A 24,436-nucleotide genomic window follows, 5' to 3' on the forward strand; every position below is an offset into this window, starting at 1 on the left:
GTTGATATGTGGTGTGTTTTTTTTCTGTTTCAGTGACAGCGTATTGGAACTTAGTGTTATGCCAAAAGACGAGGACATCCTTCAGTTGGTATGTTTATGAAGCTTTTTTATGAAGAGTTGTGATTTATATTTTTTTATTCTAGCGTCCTTATCTGACTGTGAAAAGAGGATTAGTTTGAGGTGGAATTGTCATTGTACAAAAGTGTTCTGATGCTTTGTGTTGCCTCTGTAACTTCACAGAATCACAGAATTTCCTAGGTTGGAAGAGACCTCAAGGTCATCGAGTCCAACCTCCAACCTAACGCTAACAGCCCTCCACTAAACCATATCCCTAAGCTCTACATCTAAACGTCTTTTGAAGACTTCCAGGGATGGTGACTCCACCACTTCCCTGGGCAGCCTGTTCCAGTGCCTCACAACCCTTTCAGTGAAGAAGTTCTTCCTAACATCCAACCTAAAACTCCCCTGGCTCAACTTAAGCCCATTCCCCCTCGTCCTGTCACCAGGCACGTGGGAGAATAGACCAACCCCCACCTCGCTACAGCCTCCCTTGAGGTACCTGTAGAGAGCGATAAGGTTGCCCCTGAGCCTCCTCTTCTCCAGGCTGAACAAGCCCAGCTCCCTCAGCCGCTCCTCGTAGGACTTGTTCTCCAGGCCCCTCACCAGCTTCGTCGCCCTTCTCTGCACCCGCTCAAGCACCTCGATGTCCTTCTTGTAGCGAGGGGCCCAAAACTGAACACAGTACTCGAGGTGCGGCCTCACCAGAGCTGAGTACAGGGGGACGATCACCTCCCTAGCCCTGCTGGTCACACTGTTCCTGATACAAGCCAGGATGCCGTTGGCCTTCTTGGCCACCTGAGCACACTGCTGGCTCATATTCAGCCGACTATCCACCATCACTCCCAGGTCCTTCTCTGCCTGGCAGCTTTCCAACCATTCCTCTCCCAGCCTGTAGCTCTGCTTGGGGTTATTGCGCCCCAGGTGCAGGACCTGGCACTTGGCCTTGTTAAACTTCATGCAGTTTGAGTTTCTTCTGACTGCTGTTGGTCTGCTTTTATGTTGTGTCAATACATGATTATAATATGACAGAGAGGAATTTAAGCTCCTGTTGGCTATGATGCATTTGTTTGGATAAAAGTGGGCCTGCCTTGAGGACTGTCACTTCTGCAGAGCATCTGCTAGAGGAAGGCCATGAAGAGACAGATGTTGTCTGTGTTCTGCAAGACTGAGCATTGAGTGTGCTCAGGCCTAGCGGAAAAGACTTCTGATAGCTGCAGTTTGCTCTGCAGTCAGAAGGTATGATGACAGAGTATTTCTAGAAGTCATCATCTCTATTTGAGTGTATGTTTTATTGAGGTGTTGGTCTTTAACAGCTGCAACATCTGAAGATACAGGTGATAGAAATGAATGGCATCATACAAGAGAATCCTACGATTTTCTCCTTTTTACAACATCGCAGAGGGGGAGAAATTTAATCACATCTAAAATAAGTCAGCATTCTTTTGAGACGTGCACCACTGGAACTTCAGTCAAATAAAAAATGCATGTAATTCCTCTGCAGAATGTGATAATTAATCTTCAGCCTTCGGAAGCTGAAATCTACTGTTCTAATGATAAGACTTGGTGAAGAAATTTGCTCAAAGCTGAACGCTCACACTTAAAGTGCAGTGAATTTTCAGAGTAACAGCATGGAACGTTACTCCTTTCGTTGTCTGTGACAAAGTAATTTCTTCATTTCAGCTGAGAAACCGTTTTTTTTGTTTGTTTGTTTGTTTTTTTGTTTTTGTTTTATTTTTCTGTTTTAATCTTTTTTTTATTAACATTGTGTTAGCTTTTTTGTGAATCATATGTCTAAACAAAATATAAACTGACTCAGCAAATTCTTATTCCTGAATGAAGTACAGCTTATATAAGCGGTAACGTCCTGTCAGTGTAAGCTCAGAATGAATGATAACTGGCAAAGTACAATACCCTTATTAATGCAGGAATCAAAACACACTCATCACTGAAGTACGTTCTAAAAGTTGTTACAGTATTTTAAGGAATTTAATTTTGGTTTTGACAGGTGTCATAAATTTTGCAGTACATATCTTCAAATGTTGTAACTGCAAACTTGATAACAAATACAGGTATTAGGTAAAAATAGAAAAATTCTGCACTAATGGGTAATGTAGTAGGGGCTAAAGAAAGATTTATCTGCACAATGAGGATGAAATAGTTTCATTATATTCAGGAATGATGCTGGGTGTGGTAGGTTTTGTAGTACTCAGCAGTCTGCTTGGTGTGTTAATGACTTACTGCTAGGTTGGCTACATAAAGAACACAGTTGCTTGTTCCTGCTTTTAGGTCACTATTTATAAACCTTGAATTTAGTTTTCAGAAATGTCTGTGTATGTCTGAACCTGTTGAGGTATTGAATTTCCTGAAAAGGGGGCTTCAAATCCATTCATCAATATTAACAATGAAGTGCTCCAGTCCAGATCTCACTGCCCTCTGTGGCATGTGCACAGTTCTTATGTGGAGGGGAGTTGCAAGTGAAATCTTGTCATCAGTGAAGTCAGTGTCAAAGTCACATTCATTCATTGACCTGATCTTGGAAATGTCATTTGTGGAATGGTGGAAGGAATATGGCCATGGCAAAAAATTAGGCTTGACAACTAATTTTTTTTTTTTCATGCTCCTTCCCAAATTTGAGATAATTTTACTTAAAATGATCTTTTTTTGATAACTTTGAAACACTTAATTTTATATTTTGATCATGTAAACCTTTAATAAGTTTAAAATAAGCAACCTGAAGTGGAATACTTATATCTTGAATTGGATTTTTCTTGCTTTAGAATATTGGTAAAGGTTTATTTGCCACATGGAAAAAAAAATAATTAAAATTCAGTGATATATTTAAAATGCATATTTTCCTAGGAATTCTTTTGCATTTCAAGGACTTCTAAAGAAGACCTGAGATCCCAGGGAAAGAGCCATCTTGTGTTGGAAATTCAGGAATTTCAATAGAAGACTGCTTATCTAAACAAATTGCCCCTTATGAACTAAAGGGGAGAAAAGGGAGCATACTTGAAAAAGAAGGAAGGAACAAAGGAGGAGTGTAAAAACTTTGTGGAGATATCTGAGGACAAAGGCCAGCTGGGGCTTAATGAAGCAGGGTATATAAAGGGTAACCAGACAGTGTTTTGCAAATATTCTAGTTGTGGGAATTTCAGGGGAAATGTAGGTCCAGTGACTGGACAGGAGGGGCTGGAAGAGTGCTTAGCTAAGAGTGCTTAGCTTAAGAGGTAGCTGATACAAAGAGGTAGCTGTGTGTGTGATGCAGAAGGCAGAAGCTGACAGGATGAATGACGAAGCCTCAGTGTGGATGGACTTAGGTGTTCCTGAGAACTGGACCAGCAGATAGCTCGTGATATGAAACGAGGAACATGAAAACTCTGCAAGTCAGGCATAACAAGCACCGTGCATCATTGTGGAGGCGACCGGCTGAGTAAGAGTCCTGCTGAAAACAAGGCAGGGGTTGCAGTGGGCACCACGGTCTGTGAGTCCCTGCTGTGCTCGTGTGCAGCTCAGCCAGCAGGCAGAGGAAGCTGGTACACCCCACCTGACACGCTGATGAGGCTGTACCTGGAATTTTATGCGTACTTTGAGAAGGATGGGAAGAAGCTGGAAAAGGTCCAGAAGAGAGCTAGAGGCATGGTCAGGCTCCTGGAACATGCAGCCTTACGAAGAGAGGTTCAGGAGCTCCGATTTAGTCTGGTAAAGGGGTGGCTAAAGGGTGAAGTAACAGCAGTCCACAATTAGAAGGATGGAGACAAACTGTTCACAGTAGAGGACAGCCATAAGCAGTCACTTGGAAGGTTCAAATTAGGCATCAGGAAGTGTGATATAGTAGCACTTCGTGCTTCTTTTTTTTTTTTCTTTTTTTTTTCTGAGAGGGTCGTATAGCACTGGAATCAGTGCAGATGGCATCGCCATCTGTGGAAGTTTGAGACACAGCTAGACAAAGCACTGGCTGACGAGGGTGTTGGTGGTAGTTCAGCTTTGAATGGTGGATTGAACTGCGTGATCTCCAGGAATCCCTTCCAATCAGTAGTTGAGTGATTCGATTTATTCTGTGTAAAGAAACATATATAAAATAATTTCCACATGGCTTTACTTTTGGCTTGAGGAGTTTCTGAATTTGAGCACAGATGTCTAACCTTGCAGCTGAATTTGGCAGATTCCCTTTGCAAACATAGTGAGGAGGACCATCTTAGTTATCCAGAGCTTCCAGACCTGTGCCTTCAGGCTTTCAGGCTACTCTGGAATGAAAAAACTGAAGGAGAGAGGAGGAAGAGCACTGGTGTTTTAGACACGGTGTTCAGGATATCTAATAAAATGCTTGTATTGGGTCATTCAACTTTTACATTCTGTTTGTTTCCCTGAATGTTTCCAGTAAGTGTACATGGGCAACTCAGGTGGACTGATAAGCACACTGGAAGGAGAGGTGAGAGGAAGGAGCAAATGCTTTAACTTTGTAGGCAAAACAAAGAGTGGCTGAAAATACAGGTCACAAAGGTGATGGAAATACAGAAATAGCAGGTATGATAACAGGGAAGGAGCAAAAAAAGTGCTCAGAAGTAAGTTTGTGTTAATTAGCAGTGGAAAAGGAGTCAGGAAATATTTTAAGATAAGCATGAGCTGTAACTTCTAGTTCTGGGGTTTCAATTACATGAAAAACAGATCTAAATGCAGTGACAATGAACATACAATAGGAATTCCATTTTTTACTTACTAAAACTTAGAAGTTTTTTAACTTGGTGACCACCCCAGAGAATGATTCTTCCCAAGTGGGCTCATAACTAAATATATTTGTAACAGGTAAGGTATTTTAATCTGAGACCTTGTCCTATAGTGTAAAATAAACTCTTTTAATCTCTTAGCCCATAGATTTAGACAGTAAGATGTAGCTTCAGAGTGATTTGGGATAAAAAACTGTAATTCTCTAAAGAAATGGACTTTACAGAGGCAATGTGTCTTTTTTTGTGAAGAGGGAATACTGGATTTTCATTGAGTTATAAGCCTATCAAGGTGTAATATGATCTTACGTCTCATATGTATGTGGTCTTCTGGTATTTATATTGAAATAGAAGACTTTTCCCCATTTCCATTCATTTTTTGTTAAGCATTTGATGTGTAGCCACTCTTCTTTCTACAACGTTTCCCTGTGAAGCTATGACTCAGTTTCTCAACTGCATAGGATTGTCATTACTTGCTAAAATGCAGCACTTGAACTGTCAGAGAGGCTGTTTCCAGTCAGCTGTGCAGTCTGAGAGGTGTCTCTGGCTCCTCTGATGGTGTGCACATCCCCAGGCGGCCGTGCTGAAGGCTGGCATTGGCATCATCTTAGTTAAAACACTGAACTGAGCGAAGAGAAGAAAATAGAGGATGAGAAGCCAGCATGGTGTATCAGAGCCTATCTTAATGAAAACGTTCAGAGCTACCTTCTTTTAGATTTATTGTTAAGGGAATGAAATAATCACAGCAATATTCGTAGCTGTCACTCCCTGTTCTTTCTCCTGCTTACAGCCCTGTTGATGCTGGACTCATTGCCCAGAACGCTGGGTTGAAACCTTGTCATTAGCAGCTAGGGAGATGAAGCATTTTCTTTCCAAGGCTGAAGGCTCCAATTAGCTGCTCTGTTTGTCCTGTCCCTGACAAAATCAGCCTGTTGTACAAACACCTGCCTTACTGCCAAGGAACATGGCACGACTGGGGACCTTCTGCACCGTTTGTAGGGCAGCTGGGAGTGCTGTTGGATGGAAATCAGGAGTTGGAGGTGTTGGGGCTGGGACTGCCTTTTCAGAGAGGAGATGGCTTGGTGGAGGCTGCGAGTGAAAGGGCGTCGGAGGGGAAAAGCAATAGGAAGCGAGGGTCAGAAGCCGTAACAAATGGTGGTTTGTTAGTTTTGTAGACTGCAGAACAAATTTCTCCGTTTGTGCAGAAAGAACTGAATTAATTAGGACTGGAGCTCAGTTGTGTGATGCCAGTTTTGTCTTTGGAAAGATGCTTTTTGAACGGTTTCCATTTTATGTAATAGATCCAGAAGTGCACATTTTGAACACACGCGAAACAATGTCAATCGAGACACTGGAAAATTTTATGTAAGTTGTCGTTCTGTTCTATTATACCAAAATCTGAAACTCTTAATACACTTTTTGAACAGTAAAGTTTGGAAACAAAGCGGAGAGGTGTTTTTTATCAAGCACAAGTGGACAGCTGGAAAGTAAATGCAGTTTGTCCCTTAGCTTGCCAAAAGGAGATGGCAAAAGGGCTCAGGTGGAAATACTGAGAGCCTTTACTTTTAAAGAAAAAAAAATCATAAAGGGCAACAGTGCCCAAATTCTAAATTTCAGAGTAGACTGGGATACCTGCCTATTGCCAAAAGGCCCACAGAGAATTCCTCTCTTGCTGTAGATTTCAGCTGTTTCATAATTAATGTCAGTCTGTGGTTCTCAGACATCTTTTGAACAGCAATCCTTCATGTCTCTCCACTACAGGTTTTGTGTAAAGAAAGCTTGTAGCTGGTGTGTGACCGTACTGAGACCACGAGGAGGAGGATTACTACTGTATTATAATTTGTGTTTCAAATTTGATCAGTCTATAAAAAAAAATAAAATTGTGTAGCATTGGCAAATGTTTTTTGAGAGAAATTATCCATCTCGTATGCATTAGCATCACTGATTTCATACCCACAGGATGACACGTTCAGGTGGACTGCAAATAACTCCATTTCTTGAGTGCATTTAATACAACTATTGCTGGTTTATAGCCTCCTGGATGGTCAAGTTACAACATCCTTCGGTCATTGAAAAACTTTATGACACACAAGACTGATGTAAACTCACTCGCCATAGAGGGAAACCTGAAATTGCTGAGCCCAGTTAGAGTTCAGCCTTAGTTCAGCTCTTGTCTATAGGCTTTGAGCTGGGGTGTCCTTAATATATAGGATTTTTGAACCATTTCTTTTGAGATACATTCATGCTGGAATCTGCATGGTTGCTCATTGATCCTTGTGTAACTTACAAGGCACTGAATTTTCCAGTGTCAGGCACTTTAAAGTACTGCTCTTTACAAATCGCATCTTTAATATGATCTATTTTATAAATTGGAGCTGTACATTTGGAAAGCTATTTCAAGCCTGGCTTGCTGATGTTATATCTAGTGCTTCTTAATATGTAAACATTTGTGCATGTATGTAAATATGTGTAAATGTGTCTCTTCTGTGTGCATACACATCTGTTTATATAAATGAAAACCAACACACATGCAGTATATGCAACAAACCCTGACTTCCCATGGTTCATTCTCTGGCATTTCTCTCTCCAGTTACCTACTCAGAAATCCACCTTTCCTAACCTTCAGCCCATCTCCAACAGTTTCATTTCAAATAATTAATAAGAAAAAAAAATCTTAATAGGAATTGCCTCCCAGAGTAGCAGAAGTGAATCTGGATTGATTTCTTATACTCCTAATTGTCACCATTTAGATATTACTAGTCTACGAATCTGTTAAAACCTGCCCTAGGGTTTCAGAAAGCCCTCTGTCGTTTCATTTACCACAAGATTTCACTGGATATTCTATTAACAGTGCTAAAAGTAGAATAAAGGAGGGCTGTTAATAACTTTATATGTATCTTTTTGCGACAGGGAGAGAGGAGAACTACATCTTGTACTCGTCCTTAATTTAGTTCCTTCTTGCCTGTGTTTTAGTTAACATCTTAATCTTTCCTTAAAGTTTTGGACCACTGAAAATGTGCATTGATAGCTCAAAACTGATCCAAATTTGAACAGATATCTTTCTGGCTGCGGGTAGTTGGGGGACAAAAAAATCTAGATGGGAATGACTCAGAATGCCTGAAGGACAAATAAAGCACATCTTTAAAGCACATTTAAAGCACATTCCTTCTGTGTTTTTTTGTTTTGTTTTGTTTTGTTTTCCTCCTCATTTCTAGTCAGGTACAAACCTTGTGATTGAGTTTTTCAGTATACTGGCGAATCTGGGCAGAAAAGATCGCTTCTTTCTTGTTTCTGGTACAGTTTTTGTGGAGTTCGCCAGCTCTCGAGCGCTTGTACTTACTATGAAATTGCACCTGCATTAAAAATAAGAAGAAAGGGGGGAAAAAAGAAAAAATAAAAGCTTGTGTAAGGAAATCTATTCTAGAGTTTCATAAGCCCCAGCTGCTGCTGAGGACAGGCCTGGCTTCATTCAACTTTACCAATTATGTATTTTTTTTCCTGAGACCATCCAGTTACATCAGAGCTAATGGAGGAACGTGGCTATTTCACTGGCAAACTGAAATATTTTTGTTTAGTTGGTTTTTAATAAATAGCCGTGTTTTCATAAGCAGCATTTGCTTACTGTCAGATTTTGTACTGACACAGCCAGTAATGCACGTGAGGGTTAATATTAAAGCTCTGGCAGCAAATGCAATTGGAGGGGTGTGGTGTGAAGGCACACTGACCTAAAGGAGAAGAGACTTAAACTTTGGTATTTTAACAGTGTATCTGTTAGAAAATACAATTTTCTTCACACCCCCTAACTCCAGCTTATGCTATATTTACAAGAAAGTCTCTTACGGAGTGTATGATTTTCTGCTTTTTGATTTAAATGTTACCTGGCTGTTGTGTTGGGTGTCAGAATGATGTGAAACCACTTGAGCTGTACTGTACTACAGCCTTTGCTAGTACATAGCTGTAAGTGGAAAACGTTTCATTTTCGGACAGCTGAAAACCTTTTCCGGTGTTCTGCTCCTGTTTGTGCTGAATGTGAGTAAACTGGGACTGGGAAAATAATTTAGGAAGTAATAAAGAACCTTAATGTAAAGCAGAACTGATTGCAGAGGGAAGGGAGAACACCCCAAGCTCAGCCTTCCAAGCTGCATTGGCTTCTGATTCACCAAAATGCTTATCTCCAAGTCTGCAAGTAATTCTGTTGAGATGAGTCTGTTTATTTATCCTTTTATTGTTGAACGTGTGGCTACGTGCTTTTTGGGGTTTGGGCTAAGGGATATAGGACAAGGTTGTCTCAAGCTCTTGAAAGTCCAGGGATTTGCCACGATTGTTGCTAGGAGGAAGAATCCTTGGACAGGGACTATCGTTATTCTGACACCACGTGGCATAAAAGCAAGTGGGAAATCATGAACATGAGCAAAAGCTTTCCCTTGATTTTTTTTTTGGTGGGTGGGTTAATAAAATGTTACGTGGAATGTTTTATTTGCTTAAAGTCATTTGTTCTGCATATTGTAAGGCATGAATGTGTTACTTCAGCACGTTTGGGTTTTAACTGGTTATGCCTATACAAATTCACAGTAAGAAATTCATCCTTAGGCTTATGAGTTTGCAAGCTTGGTGCAAACAAAAGTAAATTGCAAGGTGGCAGAGAAATTGTACCCAGTAACTGGAAGCACACTGAATTCGTACTGTAAGAGCAATTTCCTTCTAGAAATGGTTGCAGAGCTGTTCTCCATCAGAGCTGATAGTGTCACGCTAAATCACTGTATTTGTGTAGGAAGCTTGCCATAATTTCAGGTTTTCTGTGTGCTTGTTTTATGGTGGTTTTTGAGAAGCTGGGAAAGAGCTTAACATTGCAAGACTGAATTTTGGGATCACGATGAACTTCTGGTTACCTGCAGAGCACTTAGCTCCTGTAGGAATTGAATTTTATTCATGTATTTCAAGTTGGAAGGCTGGTTGGGTTTTTCTTTTGATTTCTTTTTTTTTTAAGTGCTTAAATGTAAGTCATACCCAAATACTCTTTTGTACTAAGTTTTCTATTGCAATCACTTAAATTAGCGTAGTATAGCTATACATATAGCTGCAAAATATGCTAAGTATCTAAATAGTGTGCAAATGATAAGAAGTATTTTGATGTACTTACATCTTTCTAGTAATTAACAAAAAAAAAAAAAGCATTTTCTCATTAAAGCAGTTAAAATGTTTTGTAAGAAAAAGGCTGATAGTGCATCATTCAGCTTGGTAGTATTTGAACAGAAGTTACTTCTGATGTTCTGCATTTCTTTAAAAGCTGCAAAATTTCTCTTTTGGTCCTTATTGAGGATTCTGAAACTTGGGTTAAATATCCCTTTATGTAAACATCACAGCCCTTTATGAACTTTTATCTTCCTTGGAAGAAAGTTTAGCTTTGTTTTAACGATTCCTTGAAAATTGGGTGGGATGAGATTGAAAGAAGTATGCTTTCCAACACTGAAACCTTTTATTTCTATTAACACTGTATTTTAAATATACCTGCAGTCATGAAAACTTGCTCTTTATTGGGGCAGAAGGGGGGGGGGGTGGAAATCTGGCTGGTTTTATTTTGGACCCTGTGAGAATAATGCTGTCCTCTGAAGATTATATTTTAATATCTGTGATTGATTTTTGTCAAGACCTAGGTAGGAATTGATTTTTATATTCATTTGTAGTCCTCAGCTCTGATCTGATCACACCAGCTTTGGAATTTCGCCTTTCTGCTGTCAAAGTCAATGAAGCATTGTCTGTCGTGGGCGTGTTTCACAAAAGCACAAGCTCGGTGTGTTTGATCGTGGTGGAACATGTCTAGCCCACGTTCAAAACTGTTTTATCAGCTCTACGAAGTAGTAACTGTTTTCTGATTTGGGTGGGGGGTTGGTTTTGTTTGTCTTGCATGCTACTAGTTCCTTACTCCATCTGTTTTCCAGGTCTTTGGCATTTTTTCAATTTTTTTTTCCTTATTCTTACACCATATCGAGATCTTAAATATAACCATTTGTTTGAAGATTCAGAAATTTAGAAATATTTATCTTTGTACGCTCCTTCCCTCCATTAAATGTGCCACATCCAGTAGTAATCTGGCTTCATTTTTTTTTTTTTTTTTCTACTACGGATTGGGAGGGGGGAATAAATCACATGAGGGGAGTGTTTCTGCAGCATCATTCCTCCAATTTCAGCTGTGCAGCGTGAAAGCAGCTGCAGTCAGCTGACAGCTTGTGGTCATGTTCAGATATATGTGGGGAAGGGGTGTGCTGGTTTAAAGGCATAATACAGCCCTTGTTTCGTCACCAGGAAGCAGGGATGGTAGCAGCCCAGGGGAAATGAGAGACAGTAATGTGGCTGTAGTGGAAGGGAAGTCGGGTTGTATAGAAGCAGAGCTCTCTGCAGGCAGCTGTGGGGATGCGCCAAGGCAAAGTGGCACAAATATATTTTGGTTTTTGTAATGCTAGGGGATAAATGCAAGCAGCAGAAAAAAGCCGGAGATGGACATGCTCAGAAGGAAGCTGAAGTTCTTTTTTCTGCTCTACTGCCCTTTACCTCTCTTGGTACCTTCCAGTGAAATCAGTGTAGTTGTATTTTTAGCTTGCTGTATCCAACATCAATATGACAACATAATTCTGTCTTTACATCTGTAAGCAGCTTTTACTATGTTTTCCTGTTTTCTGCCAGCTGCAGTTTACAAAGGATGTCACAGCACTGGTAAGAAATGCACAGTAGCCATTTCTGATGTGTTTGCTAAGGCATGTTTTTCTCAAGTGGTTTGCAAGAAGCAAGGGTACGAAATAGCAAGTTCGTTGGAAATGAGCTAGATAGTCCGAGCTGATTTCTCTTTGTAATGCTAATCTCTTAATTTGTGGTTTGTGCCTGTGACTTGGTCAGTGTGCTTTAATATTTTGCAGTTCACTAATGCTTAGTATAACATTTATTGCAGCAGTATTTAAATGCCTCGCCCGCCTCTGTACTTTGCTCTGTATTAATTTTATGGCTGCGCTCGGGCTTTTGTAACCTGTCTGGTATCTAAGACAGGGCACGTTGATATTCTGGAATTGAGCATGTTATGGTTTGGAGAGGAAATGCTGGGATACGGCACCACACCTCAACGTGTAAAAGCCCTGAGAAATCATTTTAATCTTCAGTTGCATTGGCAGGCTCTGCGTTGGCTCTTTTATTTCATTATGTTTAACCTGAATAAAGTCACGCTAAAGTTTTGAAATAATAGGCTGTCAGGTATGCTGTATGCTTCTCATTGACTTTTTTTGTATGCTCTATTAATTCCACAATGATAAGTGTTGCTTTTCGAAAAGGAGGCTACTGAAACATGCTAAGTGTAATATATCACCATTTTTTTTTCTCAGAAGCCAGGCTCAAGCATAAAGATGCAAATTAATGCACTGAGAAAATGAATTTGAGATTTTAATTAGTGTTCTAATATATTGTAGACGGGAGCAGATATATGTAAATTTTCATACCTTATGTACCTTGAAGATAAAAAATGATGCATATTATTCATATTTTTGCAGTAAAATTTGTGTACCATGTACTGGCTGGCTGCTTTAAAATGTAAGATTACTTAGAGGGTGTTGGCTCACACCAGATAGTGCTGCTTCAATTTATTCGTGTTATGTTTAGGAACAGTCGCTGTTATGTAGAAGACATCTTAGAGAGAGGAGTGTGTGTGTGTGTGTGTTTGTGTGTACTTTCCACGCGTACTATGCGAAGTAAATGGAGTTATTTTTTACATTAAGTGAATGGAGAATTTTCTAGCACTAGTTGAATTTATTATGCACCATTTTAACCTGTCAATTGCTGTCGTATTCTGAATCCCAGCAATGCAAAGCATAAATGGGGAGGGTATTTGAAGCATCATGACAGAAAGCAGAAATAAAGGTGGAGAAAAATACTGTGTTTTCTGCTCATGGATCTTGGCAAACCTGCCTCAGTGCTCTACTTGCACTATTTCCTAGCATTGGTCACCACTTCAGCTATTGAATTGCTGGGGGAGAGGATGTATTTAATGAGTTTTCTTGTTCTGTTTCTGCTCATTAAGAGGGTGGAATGCTTTTTTTTAACCTTTTAAACTAACATTTTATCTAAAATTACATATACTGTGAACTTGTGTTCCATCTCTTGTTTGATTGTGCAAATGCTAGACTGTGAACTCTTCCAAGTCCTTTACTACTTAATGCTCATTTAATCTTCTGTCCACAGGCATATTCCCAAGATGCCTACCTGAAAGGCAACGAAGCTTACAGTGGTAATGCCCACAACATACCTGAACCACCACCAATATGTTACCCACGCCTGACGTCCACCACTTCTGTTACGGCACAAGCTGGTGACAAGCTACCTTCAGATTTCTCGCTGGGGAAGCAGCAAGTCAGTAGACCAGTACGAGCATTGACACAGCCAGAGAGGGCCTACAGAATGGAAATACAAGTGCCTCCATCACCAACAGACATTGCAAAATCCAATACAGCTGTGTGCGTTTGCAATGAAACTGTACGGACTGTTATTGTGCCTTCTGAGAAGGCTGTAGACTTGCCGTCTTGTAGAAATAACCACGCTGGTCCGTCTCACAGGACAGAGGAAATAAGATATGGCTTGAAAGATCAAACGGCTCTAAAAGCACGGACCACATCACCATCTTCTTCAGTGTCCACTGCCATTGTACTTCCTCAGACTCCAATAACGAGGCCAGTTGATCCAACTGGAACGATGAGCAAGGCTTCAAATTATGTAGTATGTCCAGAAGGAATCCCAAGCACTAGACCTCCTGTTCAAGCCACGGACTCGCCCCCTGCCTCTACTAATCATTACAGTTCTCCAACCTCCCACCAGCACATAGACTGGAAGACCTACAAAACCTACAAGGAGTACATCGATAACAGGCGCATGCACATGTACGGCTCCCGGACAATACAGGAGAGGCTGGACAGTTTACGAGCAGCTTCTCAGAACACGACGGATTATAACCAAGTGGTGCCAAACCGCACTGCTTCACAGGTACGGCGCAGGAGCACCTCTCATGACAGGGTTCCCCAGTCTGTGCAGATCCGGCAGCGAAGCGTATCCCAGGAGAGACTTGAAGATCCCGTCCTGATGAAAGAGTGGCCACGAAGTGCTTCGCAAGACACGCTAACTTCACCTTCAATTAGTGCTAGGAATCACAGGGCTCGCTCGTGGGATTATCTCAGCAAACAAGGGGAAGTGCTAGAAAACTTCCGATCTGAGAATCAGATTGCAGATACAAACGGAGACAGGAGAAAGACTTACAAGTGGACAGGGTTTACCGAACAAGATGATCGGCGAGGTATTTATGAGAGATCTAGGCAGCATGCATTTCATATGTCCCTTCGAGGTCAAAACTTTTCTGTGGCTCCAAGTGGTTATATTTCAGACAACAGGAGAATAGGTAGCAGAGCTTCTTTGTCTGGTTCTCATTTTCAGAAAGTTCCACCAGATATAAAAATGTTGCAGCCTTCTCGAGATTTACAGGCTCCTGGGGGAATTGCAAAGCCTGCAGCTGTTTCGCAGGAGAGGCCATCTCTCATAACCAGAAGTTCGAAAAGTAGCTCTGTGAAGAGCTCGGCTTCCTATGCAGCAAAACCATCATTTCCCCTTAACCAGAGCCTGGATGTTGTTGCCAGCAAAGACCAAAGAACAGTAAATCACTTGCATCAGAGCGGTTTGTTAAACCAACAGTCGAGGATCCGAGCGGAAGGTGCCCCAGATCACAAAACAGAAACTGGCAAAACCATCCAGCCCACCTCTTTGTCTCCAGCTTCTGCCAAACTTGGTCAACAAACAAGTGAGAGCCCAACTACCTCTGATAACACAGATATTCCCATCAGACAAAAGAGTCGCGATTTTGGAAGGGAAGATGTCCAGGAGCCTGAAACTCTGCAAACAGATGTTCAGGAAAATGACAAAGACACGGTTGTCATGCGGGACAAATCACCCTCTGGCCACCAAACGTCCCAGCCTTTGAGGCATCAGTCCTACATTCTTGCTGTAAATGACCAGGAGGCCGCCTCGGACACCACCTGTTGGTTACCTAATGATGCTCGGAGAGAAGTCCACATAAAACGGATAGAAGAAAGGAAAGCATCAGGTTCCAGCCCACCTGGGGACTCCTTGGCTTCTATTCCATTTATCGGTGAGTTGAACTGTTAGAGCACTCCTCACACCTTTCTGTGTTTAACGTGATGGAGAGCACCATGCCAGGTAGCTGACTGCTGTTCCTCTAAATCCTGGGGTTGAGGGATACGAGGGGTTCTTTTTTCATCCAGCACAATATTAACATGGCAAAAATTAAAAATATTTTTCAGTGGAGGGAAAAAAAACAACAACGTGTTTTGTTTGGAGCCCTGGAATATCAGTGTAGAAAGGTCTACAGTGCTTTAATTTTTCTAGAATATTCCCCAGCCCCTAGAGAAGTCTTCATTATATAACTCTGGTTAGCACTCCACATAATGCTCTGATGTTATTTGTGTGGACAGCTAGCAGTTGCAGTACCTTTGGAAACGCTCTTACCTTTATGATAGAAAACGTGGATTCCAGTAACGGGAGGATATGGATGTGATGGTGATATGTGGGGGGAAAATCAATTTTAGGATAGCTGAATAGGTAAGGTGAAAGCAGTCTGAAACAGATGTGTGTTTGCAGGAAAGCTGTTTCATGTGAAAGGATATCAATAAAATTAGGTTAATTGGCAAGTAAATAAGCTAAAGTGGTTATGAATTAAAAGATTTACGTAGGCAGAATATGAGAAGATGCAAAGATTCACCTGTGGGTTGTGGCATAAAAAGGGTAGGAGTTTTGTGGGGCTTAAAGCATGGGGGCTGAGCACTTGGCCTCTGTTCTTCCAGGTTATCTTAGAGCTACGGAGGGGTTGTAAGTGGTAGCAAAATGATCAGGGAAATAGTTTGGGGTATGTGAGGAATGGAGCCATCTGCAGTGGCACAGTGAGTTTCTGTTCTACTTAAGTACTCAGTTTTGGTCTTTTTCTGCTGTATTATTTTTTTCATTGTTTTGGCTAATTAAATCCTTTAGAGGCTAGATCTCTGCACACCATGTTCCACATAGGTTGATTTATCTGTTTTCTTGAATGTCATAGAACAAGCATTTAAAACATACTGCATTTTGCTTCTCACACTTACATATGTGAAAACCTAATCCATAAAAAACATAAGGAAAGCTGTTAAAGGGAGTTAATTTTACCGTCTTAGCAGAGTTGTCATCTCCTGTGGAGCTACAGCAGTGTTTTTCCCCTAGAATTATCTCTGATACCTGCACCAGCCTGAAGTAAATGACCAAAGCAGTGAAGGAGCTTTGTGAGCGTTGAAGGATAGAAATGTGCAATGAGATGCAATACTCTGCTCTTGTGACAGAACGTTGTTAACACTTAGCCAAAATGCTTTCTTAAACAGCTAGCAGGTGGTTTTCAGGTTGGGCCTTCCTTTTTGAACGGGAGGCGTGCAGTTATTTGGATTACTGGATGTATCGGTGTCCAGTAGTTTTGGACGATTCTTTGGACTTCACTTGTCTTCCAGGATTAGTGAAAGTCTGTCAGGCACATAGCTGGTCTTTACAAATGTTTTCTAAAATAATATGCCTAAAATCAGTGTCAGGCATTCAATAAAGTGGTGCCCAGTATGCTTGCTGGGAGTTTTCTAACCCTGCACAATTTAAATATCGTGTGAAAATCCGAACAATCTGTTTTATGGTAGGAGATTGTGCTGAAAAGGTTGGGCTTGATTTAAATAAAGACTTGCAATGAACTCCTACCGTGGCTTGCTTCCAGGTTTTAGACAAATGCGACAAAGTTCAAAGGAGCTTGAAACACGGCAGTTGGGTTTCATTCCGGCAGTGGCTGAGCAGTTTGGAAGAAGTAAAGTCGTAGCTCTCCATTGCAGACTTTTGGCGTAATACCACACGGGATTTTGTGAATTCCTTATGTGCTCCTTAGCCTCCTCTCGGACTGAAACCTCCTCAGTACTTGTCAAAGACTAACGTGGTGCTGCTAGAGCCACCGCACTGCTCGCCGCCGTCTTCCTGAGCTGTCCTCGTGCTGGTGCAGGTGCTAAGGGGAACTTCCACCGCAGCTCCTGCAACTCGGGGTGAAATAACCCTGTCTGGCAAGGAGGAGTGTCAAGTGCCCTTAAGGCTGGGCTCTTAGGAAGGTAGAATTAATACGCCTGATTCTCAGTTTGCTCCTTCCACTATCATTATGCTTAATTACAGCTTCACTTGTTAGAAGACTTGCTTAAGCTTAACCACCTCCTATCAGGCAGATAGAGCCCTAAACCTACTTTGAAACTCAGCTAAAAGATTAACTCTTTCAAAGGAAAACAGCTTGGATTTTTTTTCTTCTACTGCTGTCTGGCAATTGAGAGGATGGTACTTGGAATAAAGATACACCTTGGTGTTGGCAACCTCTTTGCTTCCTTTATGTTCATATTAACACGTTGTCTGTGCTGTACTTTCCAAGGTTATGTTTTATTGGTATTTTAAATGCTTTGTGGTGTTTTTATTATTGTTATTACTTCCTGCTCATTAAAATCAGTGGGTATGTCCAGATTAGAATTTGGTAGAAGTTCAGCCAGGAGTAGCTGGCTTCCACATCAGTGTTTTGTGACCAACCTGCTCCAGAGAGCTAGCCATCAGCAGGATCATCTGAGAGCATCTCTTTGTAAGTACCGTGATGGCACACACAGAAAGCTGAGTAGACTTCCCATCAAGCTCATTTATGGCAGTTTCTTGCTGAGATTGTGACGATGTGCTACGAATTGGCTTTTGACAGTAGCCCTTTCACAAAATGCTGTTCTGAAGCAGGGAGATTAAATATAGGTTTGCGTTTGTTAATGCCTCTTCAGAGCAGAGCCAGGAGGTTGATGCAATGTGTTTTGTAACAGACACTGATTTGAAAAATTCAGACGTGTGCTCAAACTCTTCTTCAGGCAAGCACATGTTCTTGGGGAATGAGGAAGTCGCTGTTTTAAAGAAAAATACATCCTGGCACTGCAAGCTTCGGTGCTTTCAACGCGCTCCTAAATGCAGGCTATTGTGTTTAGATTTGAAAGCTACTGTTTCTATTCCAGGTCCTAAGAAAGGCTCTGTTCTTGAGATGTTGTCTTATTGTTTCAAGCTGTACCAGTTCCTCTAATGAGAGGTTATTCCTTTACCTAGAAGCTGTCTCACCTGTTCTCTAGAGGAGTAAAAATACCACTAACTCTATCAGAGATTATGTTAGCATTGCGGTGTTTAATGTACATTGTTCAGACTTGCAATTTGTATGTAATTTTTCTGCTAGAGAACACCAAATGCTGCGTTTCTGATCTACAAAGTAATTTGGGATGTGTCAAACTGCGCTTGGATGGAAATTAAAACAGTACTTAACATTTTTGTAACTAGAGCAGTTGATTCAGAATATAATTATTTTGCTACATTTCTTAGACACAGTCATAGTTTCTTAGACATCATCTAGTGTGCTTGTCTGAGACTTGCAGCCAGCTTGAAACCATTTTTCTCTTTTTACACCATTTCTTCTTGCGTAGAAAGCCATAAAGATAATTCATCTCCCAGCTTGGGTTAACTAGCCCTGTGAGTGAAATGGAGAAGTTCTTTCAGTACTTAAACTGATGCAGTGTGTTCGTCCACCAGCACAGTTTAATGCTTTGGCCAATGCTATTGCATCTGTGTCCTTTTCTGCACAGATTTTTTGTAGTGAGTTGCCACATGAAAAATTACTCTAAATGGATCTGCTTAAAACATCCTAAATCTAAGTAAGCATCATCTTGGAGTTTATTTTTTTTTTTTTTCAAATAAAAGAAGTTTACAGCTGTCCTATTACAGACTTTGCAGGCATTCAGTAACATGCCATAGACTTTTCCTCAGAGGTGCGGTCCCATTTTCCAAAGTATCTAGTTCATCCTTACCCTAGAAAGCTTTTAGGTCACTTCGTTCCTCTATTAATTTGTGAATAACTGAGAGAAGATGAGCCAATTAAAAATATTTGACCAGACTTCGGTCACTGAAGTGCTGTATAAATAACCTGAGTGTCCTCTCTCTGCCTGCCTGGAGCCAGATGCCTTAGGAAAGGCCAGGCCAGGCGTGTGTGATGCTGCGTGTTGGTACTTTCCACTCTCCATCTGCAACTTCACAGCACTCCTGAGCCAACTGTGGTTTTCTGTGAGCTCCACGAATGTGTCCATACTCCTTTACTACAGTAAAGATCTGGTATCCAATGCTGTGTATTGGTTTAAATAAAGATTTGCTGGAAACTTTACAGCATTTCACTGCATGCTATTTATAAAGCTTTCTTTATAAAGTAAACAACATACAGACAGACTTTGCTTTTCACTTAGCTCTAAGAGCCTCATGTATTTTTTTGTTGTTTTCAAAACCAAGAAGTGGGTATTTTTTTCTGTGCTCTACTACGTGTTTTTCCCCAAACTTCTGTCATAGTAAAAGTATTTGGGTAGTTGCTGATTAACGGGCAGGATAAATTAATCCAACTTCCAGTGAGTTCTGCTCAACCTTCTTTTTAGTTTTGTTGTTGCCAAATAATTCTACTTTAAAAAAAAAAAAAAAAAAAAGAAAAGAAAGAACCAAGGAATTAAATTAGTAAGTTAGAACACGTCAGGTTCTAAAATACCTAGCATTAGTTGAACTTGTCAGTCATTTTATTGTACCTACAATGGTGTTCTTCTGCAGTGCTGAAAGTAGAGGTACAGAGGGTTTACCTTCTCAGTGCCTACCTTGATAAGCTACTTCTGAAGGAGTAATGAGTTTTCTGCCTTTTTTTCAGTGAAATAGGAGCTCATCTCCTTGCCCTGCCTTTGTGCTCCTCTCTGCAGGGTGTTTAGGCTCAGAAGAAGGCCATGTAAATACACACAAACAGAATGCAGTTACATTGTTGGAAATGGAAAGTGAGTTCATACACACTTGCACAAGAAGGGTTATGGAAGGAATAAAGAAAGGTTAGAAAAAAAAAAGTGTTTTCCCCATGTAATAAAGAAATATATTCTTTTCCTTGTAAGAAGAGACACTCATTGAGCAGAGAGAAATTGAGAACCTCAGATTTCTGCAGCGGAGGTTATTGCTTGTCAACCCAAAATGTGTGGCTACCTTAAGGGCAAACAGTGGCTGAACGCATATGGTTGATGTGGCGTGGTGTAAGGAAACTTTAATTTTAGCAAGAACTCAGAGTAGTCAAGATGAATACAAAAAAAAATCTTCAGCCATTGGAATAATTTGTTTTTTCCTACAAATTACTGGCTAGCTATTCCAAACTGAACATATAAATGTGGTAGCAGTTGAAGTAAGAGCTGACAGATGCTTGTTTTTGAGGGACTCTTGCTTCCATTATTTCAGCGATAGCATTGGCACAGTTTTCAACATGTCATCCATGCTTCTAAGATAAGCATCAATCCTCTGCTTTTTTCAGGTTTTAACAGTGTGGCCTGCCAAACTGCTGTTGCTCCAGGCTGAAAATTTCCATGTTTCTTATCCAAAGAACAGTTTTTAAATCATTGTGATGTTCCAAAATAGAACAGCCAAAACACAAAGTTACAAATTAGTGCTTTAAATACCGTTAAAACGTGTCTGTAACTTAAAAGTCCACTTTTAATTCAAACCTAAAATGTTAAGGCAATCATTCATAACTTTTAGAAGAGTTTTAATGGAGTGGAAGCATCAGGCTTGCTTTGTAATGGGTAATGTTTTCAAAGTAGAAATCATCCTTAGTGTATCATTATAACTTAAAATTGTAATTACGGGTAATAAAGGAAGGCTGTAAGGGTTCTTGGCCAAAAAAAGGTATATTCACACCTGTATTTTTTGATCATGTGGCAGGATAATACTGTGATTAGGGACCTTTAGAATTACTTTGTAGAGATGGATAGCTATACATTTTGCTCAACGCTGAAATAAAAAACAGATTGTCATAGATCAGCTTGCATTAAGAATAATCTAGGCCAGCCTTTCTCTGTTTTTGTGAAACTCCATCGCTATAATAAACATTATTTACATGATCACAGTAGCAGAGGGCTGGATTTGGTGGTTCAGGGGGCTTGATCCCATCCTGTGTTTCCACAGCTTACAGAAATGAATGTCATGAGCATGCAGACCCATTTCCATTACATTTGTGTGGCTACATAAGAATAATTACATAAAATAGGTACATGAAATGTTTCTTTGTAAAGGCAGCCAGTGCTGTCAGTAGTGTGTACTTAAAAACTAGCAAACAAAAAAGCTTAAACAGTTCTTAGAAGAATGAGATTGCAAAAGGCAGCAAGTCGTGGTGAGTCCAGGCAGTAGTGCATCTTCTCCAAATCCTGTTCCAGGCTTCCAGATCTTCAGCTGCTGGAACTTCTGTTGCTGCTTGAGGAGTGAAAGATGCAGCAGCTCAGCTTCCAGCTCTGCTACAAGAAGCTGCTTCTGTGAGATACACATATTAGTGCTTTCTGCTATTTCGTGTGATAGCAGAATTAGTTCCATATGGTTTATTTCTGACGGAACAATTCATTTGTCTTTCATTGGTTATTGCTGGCCTTCTTCCTGTGCAGATGAACTAGTGTACTTGGGTCTTCATATCTGACTGTCTTCCTGACAGACTTTTCAGAGAAAGTTTGTGAATCAGCAGGTCTGTATTAATACATATGTGTTCAGCTTAAATTCAGCTCCTTTTGAAGGAGTCTCCTGTACTTTGCTTGTGCCAGTGCCTAAACAGCTTTTGCTGACCCCTGGTGTCCTGCTGCCACGGGGGATAGATCTGGTTCCTCGGCTGCACCATGCAGGAACTGCTGCACGCAGTGAGCTGCAGGAAACTCAACTGGAGAGGGACAGAGCATGGACTGGGCACAGGACAAGGCTGAAAAGCCTTCATGTGCCTTATTTAAGAATAATGCTTTGGGGCTAGGTAGCATCGTGCATTGTGGTGGTGTTGTGGTATTGTGTCCCATGAAGTTGCTGGATACGATACAAGGTCAGTACCTTCAAGGAAAAGGGCTTTTGATCCTTTTAATGGCACTTCGTAGTTTTGTCCCTGCTTTTATGCCATAAGCAAACAAAATTGTTATGTAAGAATCATTTTTAAATTACACCCCCAAAGCAATAACCTGTTGTTTATGAGAGCAATACTGAAGAAATAGAGAGGCAAATGGTTGGAATACATTTTGTAATGATTGTCAGGTAAATGCCAGCCCAGTATATGGATGCTTTCACGCCTATGCCTTCCTTGAATGAAAATAACATTTTTAATGACTGCTTTAGCACTTTGCTTTGGAGATAGAAGGCAGCACGAGCTGCCTCCCTTCAGTTACCCTAATGCAGAAGGTTATTTATAAAGAGCAATCAGAGTTGCAATTCCACGAGATTGATGAGTAGCCAAAATTGCGTGGAGTATTACAGAGGCACCTTTAAGCACGTACCTAATCCAAGACTTCAGTGTGGCTTTCAGAAAGCTCATGGTATCAGAATACTCTTATCCTCTTCAGTGGGGAGTTTGGGAAGCATACATCCAGCTCTACTGGGTGTAAGCTTCTGCTCAGTTACTAACTTTGTATGATTTGAATCTTTAAATCAGATAATAGTCTTTGGTAAATTATGTACTTGTTGAATTAAGGTTTGTAGCTGTATACTCACGTTGTTTATAATGAAGTCTAATTAAATTAGTGTTGTAAATGGTAATGTGCTCTACAGTACACTTACTAAATAATACAGTTCCTTTTTAAAAATCTTTTGAGATGATGAGATGCTGCTTGCAAGACTGCCAAGTCTGAAGGAGGGTAAATATGAAAGCTGGTTTTAGGCTTGGGAAGTAAATTTTTTTCCAGTCACTTTCTATCACAAGTGAAGAAAGATCAGGCAGTGTGAATCCCTAAGGGTTGGTGGGAGAAACCACCTTCCTCTGTTGATGATAGTCCAAGAGGATTAGCTTTCCTAGACTAAATCTGGGTCTTGAATTTGCTCTCTGTGCTTATATTTTTATGATTCAGTTAACTAAACCATTTTTTTTCATTAAAAAAAAAAAGGCAGTCATAACTTTGAAAATGGGGAACTCTTAACGCAGCCCCAGTGCAATGCAACCTGTAGAAGTCCATCACACCCAACGAGATGCATCTGAAGCTTTTGAGTGAGTTGGCTGATGTCACTGCAAGGAGGCTATCATCATCTTTGACAGATCATGAGGTGCCCCGGTAATTGGAAGACAGAATATCAAGCACCATCTTTAACAAGGGTGAGAAGGACAGTCTAGGGAATGTAGTCAGTCAGCCTCAGTTCAATCCTCAGGAAAATCATGGAGTCAGCCCTCTTGGAAGCTGTTCCTGGGCACATAAAGGAGGTGTTTGGGAATAGTTAGTGTGGATTTACCGAGGGGAAATGGTGCTTGACTAACCTGATTGCCTTTTGTAGTGAGATGGCTAGATCAGGGAATGAGGGGAGAACAAAAGATGTCACCAGCCTTGACTTTAGCAATTCTTTTGATCTGCTCTGCAACATGGAAAACCAAGTCATCAGTTGTAAGGGATGGTGGCTGAGGTTTCATACTCCACCTGGATGCTGCTTACAAGTGGCGTTCTTCAGAGTCCATCTTGTTTAGTTATCTTTATTGGTGACCTAGATAGGAGATGTAACACACTCGTCACATCTGCAAACACCACCGAACCAGGCCATGCAGTCAGTGTGCTCAAGGGTATGGCTGTTGCTCGGCAGGACTCTGTGCAGAGGGTTTGGACAGGAATGTCTCAACTCATTAACAGCAAATGTTAAGATCTGCCCATGGGACAGGCTGACCTCCTGCCCTGGTGCAGGCTGGGGACTGTCTGCTTAACAGCTCTGCTGAAAAGGACCTGGAGCTCCATGTGGGCGGGAAGCCAGACGTGAGTTCACCTGGACGGTGAGGAAGGCTAAAGCCAGCCTGGCCTGCATCACTAGGAGCACAGCCAGGAGATTAAAGGAAGAGTTTATTGCCCTTTGTTTGAAGACATGGAGGTTTCAGCTGGCTATAAGGGAAAAAGACATTCACCGCTTGGTAATCAGTGGAGCACGTTCCCAGGGAGGTTGTGGAATCTCCATCCTAGGAGACTTAGGGCCCAGCTGGGCAAAACGTCTGAGGAACATGGTCTGAATTCAGTGTTAGTCCTGCTTGGAGGAGAGGAGGAGATTGGGCTAGGTGACCTTCTGAGGTTCACTCCCAGCTGAATAATTCTGCAATTTATTTAGATTATAATTAAGGCTCTCAAAATGTGCCCCCTCTTGTCTTGTGAGTTTTCAGGTTGTTAGTTTAAAACCTTCACATTAAAAACAAAACAAAACAAACAAACAAAAAAACTTAAAACCTTCAAGTTTAATCCTGAAGGGCTGTTCAGGAGATCCAAGCATAAACAAACATTAAATACTAAAATAATCATGAATTTGTAATGGATCAGTGTGGTATGATATTTTATGGTAGGGTATGACACAGATCTCTGCTCTCAAAAAGATTTTTTCTGTTTATTCCTTCAAATCTTTTGAAACTTGGGTTATTTGTTCCTTAGTTCCTCGTGCATGGCATGGGGACAGTACATGCGGACAGTGTCCTCTGTCATACTTCCTCACCTGTGTAACCATGTTTTGAAATTGTTAGGTACCCTGTAGGT

At 40.9% G+C, this 24,436-nt stretch overlaps 1 protein-coding gene across 2 annotated transcripts in view; it reads left to right on the forward strand.

The window, feature by feature from the left end:
* ARHGAP21 (Rho GTPase activating protein 21) overlaps positions 1 to 24,436 on the forward strand; it is an 88,310-nt gene that overhangs the window by 44,337 nt on the left and 19,537 nt on the right. Inside the window, exons 6-8 of one of the 2 annotated variants that reach the window (XM_032180895.1) lie at positions 34 to 88; positions 11,463 to 11,492; positions 13,002 to 14,949. In XM_032180895.1, the coding sequence (XP_032036786.1) occupies positions 34 to 88; positions 11,463 to 11,492; positions 13,002 to 14,949 (2,033 nt within the window). The remainder of the gene's footprint in view (positions 1 to 33; positions 89 to 11,462; positions 11,493 to 13,001; positions 14,950 to 24,436) is intronic. The other variant, XM_032180896.1, reaches the window with a different exon arrangement.

Source organism: Aythya fuligula, chromosome 2 (genome assembly GCF_009819795.1).
Source record: "Aythya fuligula isolate bAytFul2 chromosome 2, bAytFul2.pri, whole genome shotgun sequence".
In the NCBI taxonomy this organism is placed as follows: domain Eukaryota; kingdom Metazoa; phylum Chordata; class Aves; order Anseriformes; family Anatidae; genus Aythya; species Aythya fuligula.